General features: G+C 46.0%; 1 protein-coding gene across 1 annotated transcript in view; it reads left to right on the top strand.

The window, feature by feature from the left end:
- The window catches only part of LOC310798711 (XK-related protein 8-like), a gene marked incomplete at its 5' end in the record, with an annotated part of 10,062 nt that overhangs the window by 1,063 nt on the left and 1,499 nt on the right, over window positions 1–7,500 (top strand). The window contains one exon of the mRNA XM_083661265.1: window positions 2,010–2,073. Within this exon, the coding sequence (XP_083517391.1) occupies window positions 2,010–2,073 (64 nt within the window). The remainder of the gene's footprint in view (window positions 1–2,009; window positions 2,074–7,500) is intronic.

Raw genomic sequence — 7,500 nt, 5'->3', positions numbered from 1 at the left:
ATCCACGTACAGTATATCTGACCTTCTCTAATTTCAACATTGACATCACTTCCTGAGTCCATTGCTTAAAGGACGGTGGGTTCTTTGCCTTCCAATTAAACAGAATAAGTCGGCGGGCCAGAAGAGAGGCAAATGCAATTGCATTTCTTCGGTGACCTCGGAGGCTCACTTCTGGTTGGACTGCACCAAAGATGGCAGTGAGGGGATTAGGACTCAGTGTTGTGTTAGCTATGGATGAAAAACACTCAAAAATGTTGGACCAAAAGTTGCTCAGAGCTCGGCAGGACCAGAACATATGCCCTAGAGTGGCCGGGGCATGGTGGCACCTTGGGCATTCTGGGCTGACAGATGGATATATTTTGGATAATTTATCATTAGAGAAATGCAAACGATGAAATATTTTAAATTGTATTAAATTGAGTCTCACGCAGAAGGATGAAGAATGAATTTGTGAAATAATGATGTCCCATAGTTCTTCTGAGAACTTCTCTCCTATGTCCAGTTCCCAAGCAGCCCTTGTATTGTCCCATGTAGGGGGATGTATATTCTGCATAATATTGTACACTTTGGAAATAAGCCCCTTAATAAACGGACAGAAATTTAAAATGTGATATGTTGGGCCTTTCTCGGGGGGATTGGTACCGCTACAGCTTTTAACCAGGACTTCTATCAGGAACTACTAGATACTCAGATAAACACAAATAAAGTGAAAGGCAGATACGGCCGAGACGAGTGGGAACTAGCAGCGTTAGTTATTGTCGGCAGTGTACTGGAATGTCAGAACAGGGAAGGGAGGGGCAGGGCGGACGGGTGAAGGCTAGGGCGCGCGCAAAATCGCACACACACACACACACACACACACTCTCTCTCTCTCACTCTCTCTCTCACGCACACACACACACACACACACACTCTCATTCTCTCTCACACACACACACACACACACACACACAGGCGTGCGTGCACGCTCAAAAACACACACACACACACACACACACACACACACACTCTCTCTCTCTCACGCACACACACACACACACACACACAGTCACGCACAAAATAACATCTACTAAATGCTACACTTTCCCGGTGCACAGTCCCGCTTTCCTAACCATCCTGTCCCTGCCTGTCTCATATACGTGTGCACAGAACTTGCAGTGGTTGAGACACTAAAGAATATAAATATGTAGAATGAGTTCAGCTGAAACTTGCTAAAATTACATGGAATGTGTCAAATAAATAAGTCTGGTCAAACTAAACAAGTGGCTGCTGTCATTGTGCTCTGACAGCAGAGTGGCTCTATATATTATATAGGCTATATGCTACTGTATAGCTAGAGTCATGCATTTTCAAGTTGAGTTGTAACATGACCTGTCACCAGAAGCCTTGTTTACACTGTGGAGGCTCGTACTCCTCCTGATATGAAGACTTTTCAGCATCAGGTGAAAATGAAGGATCAGTCAGCTCTGCTCTCCCCATCAGATTCTCCCTCACTCATGTCCTGAAGCATTTTCACTGCCTCTGGACATTCATTCTTCTTCTGTTGTTACTGTGACGTCTCTTCTTTTCTAAGATAGGCTACTGTATGTGGCTAATCTAGCTTACTGTAAGGCAAGCCCAAAAGACATCTTGAGTAAAAACAATGGGCGTTGCTACGCAACCGGTCATGGTGCAAATGTTGCGCGCGGCATGTTTTATATGAGGCGGTAAAAATGACTCCTTGGCGGTTCTAGGTATAAATGACCATATTTATGTTTCTTTTCATCCCACCCCCCCATCATTCACCTACTGATCAATAAAACCATTTTAGGGTTAGGGTTAGGGAAAAGTCATGAACTCAGAGATGCAGGGGTTTTATTTTCACAGTTACATGCATTTGAAAACTCCAGGGGGGTAAACATGACCCCTTGGCGGTTGTGTTAAATGCCTCTTGTTTGTCAGTTGTATGCTGGTTCTGGTGGTGCTGAAGCAAAGCAGACAGACTCATTCACACTCCTTCTCTCTCTCAGGTACGCTGCTGTAATAGAGGCCTCTATACGCAGCTTCAAGTCAAAGAGCACAGAGCCATCAGAGGTAAGGACATCATTTACAGGGGGGGACACAGAGACACAGGGGACATGTCCCCTGCACTTTTCCAGAAGGCATATGGCCCATTTCCACCGCTGGTATCAACGCGGCCCCGCACAGCTCGTCTCGCTTTTTTGTCTCATTCCACCGATCAAAAACCTGGACAGCCCGGGTTGAGTCGTGCTGCTTTTGGTCCCTGCTCTGTTGAGGTTCCAGGGCTGTGGACCCGGTACCATACGTTGACGTGAAAACACTGCAGACGACTGATTGGTCAGGCAGAATCGTGTTTACTGTAGGCATCTACTGTCAATGCTGGATACCAGTTTAGTGGGGCTTACCTTCTCTTCTGTTATTTCCAGAAGTTATTTCTTTTGTGTTGCTGCCTTCGGCTCTGGTGAAATAAAATCGATCTCCTTGCTCAGCTTTAACATGACGGTGGTTTTCAATTGTTTTGAGAGAGAAAAAGTCCGCTAGGCCGCAGGCGGGGGTTTAGCGAAGCCGCGGTCTTGCCTGGTGAGAGGCCGCCGGGGTAGAGGCTTCCTTTCTCCCCGTACCGCCTTTCCCGTCCCCCGCGCAGTGCATGCATGTGAGTTTGAGTAACAACAAAGTGATATCCATTCTCCTAGCCGATTGTCACATTTGCCCATGTACACTGTAGGTCATTTAGAGGCACCAGTATTTCATAATCAGTTTAAAAGTTCCGTGTATGGATTTAATTTTAACATTATATGCAGATATGCGGTCGCTATGATGACCAGGTGTGGGCGGAGGCGAGTAAACTTGCTATGGAGAGTCTATATCAAGTAGAGCCGAGTAAGACCAGATCGAGTAGAGCTGTAGCCTACTGTGCTGTTATATGTGGTGGAAATGAGCCATAATTGGACCCCTTCATTTTTGTCCACAGTCTGAAGACTAACACTTTCAGATGTTTATTAAATGAGAATGTACCTGTCATACATCCCCTTGTGGTGGCATGAGGCGACAGCTGACCCCTTTATGAAAATCTCAGTTTTTGCCAAACACAAAACATGCAGTTTTTTTAATGTAGTATTCATGTGTTATTTTCCCCCTATTCTATTTGAACTAGAAATCTCATGCACCATGGCTGCAGTTATGGAAATCGCCCACTCTGCAGGCTCACAGACACAGCTCACATGCTCTGCGTCACATATGCAGCTCAGACGCTGTGCGGCCTCAGAGCCTGCTCTATTGGCATGCGTATTTGTATCCATGTGTGATGATGTTAGTTCCCATATCAGCCATTTCATTGTAGTGATACAATTTTAAAAACTTGACCTTATGAATAAATCTAATATGGCAGCAGCTGGGGGCTCCTGTCCGCTGGGCGGTGGGTGTTGGTCTCACCTGTGGGCAGGGTTGGGCAGCGGTGGGGCGTGGCTGCCTGGTTCGGAGGTGGGGACGGGACCGGGTGGTGGCAGAGTCCTGCAACGGGTCGGATAACAAATAATACTTGTATAAATACGTATATGAATTCACGGGTACCGGCACGGGTAAAAATGAACTAAACACGGGCGGGCAGTGCTTGGGAACAACGTACAGTAGAGTAGAGCCATGTACTGTATGTTTTTGTGTTGTGCTCAGGCTGAATTCACAGTCACTTACGGTAATCTCTGGTGCATGACGTGGCCACGTGGGCAGTGTGTGTGCTGTTGGCGAAGGTCAGTCAGCCAGACAGAACTAGAGGAGTAGGCTACTTTTACCCCCTGTCAAACAGTTGTTTTACGCTTTGTTTCTCTATAAGCAACATGTTTCCAGCGTGCATACTGCATTGTTTGATGCTACAGACTGCACAACATAAACATTTAAAACTCAGCCGTGGAGTCAACGTGTTAGACTGGAGACGAGACGCTCTCTGACTGGTTTCCATAACAACGGGCAGGGCACGGGCACGGGTTTTATATTGACGGGTCTGGGTGGGCACGGGTTTTATATTGATGGGTCTGGGTGGGCACGGGTTTTATATTGACGGGTCTGGGTGGGGACGGGTTTTATATTGATGGGTCTGGGCGGGCACAGGTTTTATATTGACGGGTCTGGGCGGGCACAGGTTTTATATTGACGGGTCTGGGCGGGCACAGGTTTTATATTGACGGGTCTGGGCGGGCACAGGTTTTATATTGATGGGTCTGTGCGGGCACAGGTTTTATATTAACGTGTCTGGGCGGGCACAGGTTTTATATTGATGGGTCTGTGCGGGCACAGGTTTTATATTGACGGGTCTGGGCGGGCACAGGTTTTATATTGATGGGTCTGTGCGGGCACAGGTTTTATATTGACGGGTCTGGGCGGGCACAGGTTTTATATTGACGGGTCTGGGCGGGCACAGGTTTTATATTGACGGGTCTGGGCGGGCACAGGTTTTATATTGACGGGTCTGGGCGGGCACAGGTTTTATATTGACGGGTCTGGGCGGGCACAGGTTTTATATTGACGGGTCTGGGCGGGCACAGGTTTTATATTGACGGGTCTGGGCGGGCACAGGTTTTATATTGACGGGTCTGGGTGGGCACAGGTTTTATATTGACGGGTCTGGGCGGGCACAGGTTTTATATTGACGGGTCTGGGCGGGCACAGGTTTTATATTGATGGGTCTGGGCGGGCACAGGTTTTATATTGACGGGTCTGGGCGGGCACAGGTTTTATATTGACGGGTCTGGTCTCAGTGTACTTACTTCTTCATTTCATTTCCTGAAAAAAAGTGAAAGCCCTTTTGAAAGTGTTGAGGGTTTGTGCCCCCCTACACACACACACACACACACACACACACACACACACACACACACACACGCACACACACACACACGCGCGTCAGTCGACAGGGTCCTTGAACCTCAAGGGAGAACTGATACCTGATTGGCGAATCAGTAAACATGAGCCACTGATTGTTCCTATGCAGATTATTATGGGGGGGGGGAGAAAGAAAGAAAGAAAGAAAGAAAGAAAGAAAGAAAGAAAGAAAGAAAGAAAGAAAGAAAGAAAGAAAGAAAGAATTGACTGACTGACTAATTGCATTAATTTATTAATGTGCCGTAAATAAGACTAAAGACTGGGAGATAATTGACTATAGCTTGTAGCTTGTATCCTGGGTCCAACATTTAGTCACTCAGCTGGGTGTAGGAGGTGTTTTTGACGTGCTTCAAAACATTGATGTCCAGGTGGTGTTTTGCAGTTTGGGTGAGAGGTTCCCATTTAATGATGTTTACAGGCAGTAAAACTATTCTGTTAACTATTAAGAAAATACAGTAACGTGAATCTATTGCACAATCCTGATGAGCGGCAAAAACCTGTGTGATCTCCCCATCACCCAAGCACCACTGCAAACCTGTGACACCTGTGCAATACAGACTCCACCTGCCCACTCGTCCACACCACCACCCAGCGGAAAACTTAAACTAGGCCAAAACTACAAACAGACAGTGACATGAATGGCTCCTACATAGCTCATTGACTGACTGACTGACTGACTGACTGACTGACTGACTGACTGACTGAAAGAAAGTAAACAAGAAAGACAGAAAGAACGAAAAAAGAATGAGAAAAAACAAACAATAAATGTACAATAAGAAAAAATAAAGTGATAATTGAATGAATGAATGAATGAATAACACTATACAGTGTGTTCATTAACTAATGTTAACTAAGGCATTTACTAACGTGAACTAAACATGAACAACATGAACAAAGAGTTCATATTAAATGCACATGAACAACTGCATGGCTGTAAGTAATGTTGTTATGCAAGTTGGTTGCCAATGTACATTCAAACCCTAACTCATGTGTTACTTAAAGGACGGCTTTACCGTGGGGAATATGAATATATATTAAATCTCACGCCCCTAAGGTTTTCGAATCCGTTGAAATTTTTGAAATTGGAGGTTCACTGCCAGAGATATCAAGCATCTCTCACATATTTTTTGGGCCAGCCGACGCGTTTCGCGTCATCTGGCCCAAGTCCGCCTTGCGGAAGTCGAGGACCTATGAACTACAATTGTTGTGAGCCATGGTCCCGCCTCTAGAGGTCCTCCACGCCCCTTCAGAGGTCTTGAACAAAAAACAAAAGGCAGCCATCTTTTTCCACCACTTAGCCTGCTGTAGCTAGGTTAGCTTTCCATAGCTCCTTGCAAAGAGACGATTTTCTCGGGAACGGAAGCACGGACAGACACGGGACTGGTGGCATTGGAAAGCTCGTCAAATTTTACACCTAGTAGTAGGTGCGTTGAAGTAACGAAATCAACGCTGAGCAATGTACCCGTTTTTACACATTTTTACATAAAATAGTTACAACATCAGATGCGCGTAACTGCTACGAAAATGCCTTAAAATGCATGAATTTTTTTTTATGAAGACATCTCCCGACATACTGTATATACTACCGTTTAAATTTGGTGCAATTTGGAGGCAATTTTTTTCTTTTCTTTTTTCTTGTTCTACTAAATCTTTTTATGTCGAAGTCTTCTTCTTCTTCGACTTTTATGGCGGTTGGCAAGCATATATGTGCATTACCGCCACCTACTGGAGTTTGATATCAGCCAAATGCCTGAGGGGTGGGCGTGGAAACGAAGGCCACGCGAGCCCAGTGCATTGTGGGAAATGTAGGATTTCGGGTTCCCGCACCCGCCCCTCCCCTACACTGTGTGTGTGTGTGTGTGTGTGTGTGTGTGTGTGTGCGTGTGCGCGTGCGTGTGTGTGTGGGCGTGCGCATGTGTGTGTTGCTGTAATGTATTCAGGCTATAAAGGTGGCAAACACCTGCGGAGTGTCGCTCGTGCTGCTCACCCATTAATAGAGAGCCCCAGGGATGACGTATTTTTGTAGTCAGAACGCGGAAGTCCTGGACTTCCTGGTTCTTCACTGTTTCTGTCTATGGGATTTTTGAATGGGTTTTTGCCGCGATGCTTCAAATAAGGTCTCTGAGCAACGCAAGCTTAATCAAACGCGAACCAGAGTTCAGTCGGATAATCTTCACACATAAGGACCACTTTCATGAGTTTTGTAGCGTAAATGCGAGCCCTACTGTATAAGTAAAAAGCTTGAGCTAAGCTAATCCAGAACTACACACTGTCGCATAGGCTTCCACGTCACGTCAGCACTCAACCTGGACTGTTGTTGATGTGTGCACTGATTACCCCGGGCTGAACGGGCTGAACCAGGTGAGGGAAAGAGAATTTCCGTGTTCGTCCTTTGAAGTCGACTCAACAGTGTAGTCTCATTTAGCCGTTTGCTAGCTAGCCGCCCTTTTAACGGCACGTAAAAGCTTCAAAACTCATACAAGTGGTCCTCATGTGTGAAGATGATATTACTAAACACTGGTTCGCATTTGATTAATCTTGCGTTGCCCAGAGACCTTATTAGAAGCATCGCGCCAAAAACCCATTCAAAAGTCCCATAGGCAAAAACAGTGAAGAACCAGGAGT

The sequence above is a fragment of the Poromitra crassiceps genome (assembly GCF_964638095.1).
Source record: "Poromitra crassiceps genome assembly, chromosome: 26".
Lineage (NCBI taxonomy): Eukaryota > Metazoa > Chordata > Actinopteri > Beryciformes > Melamphaidae > Poromitra > Poromitra crassiceps.
Note: the sequence above shows the minus strand (reverse complement) of the source record. Positions and strands in the feature narration are given on the sequence as shown.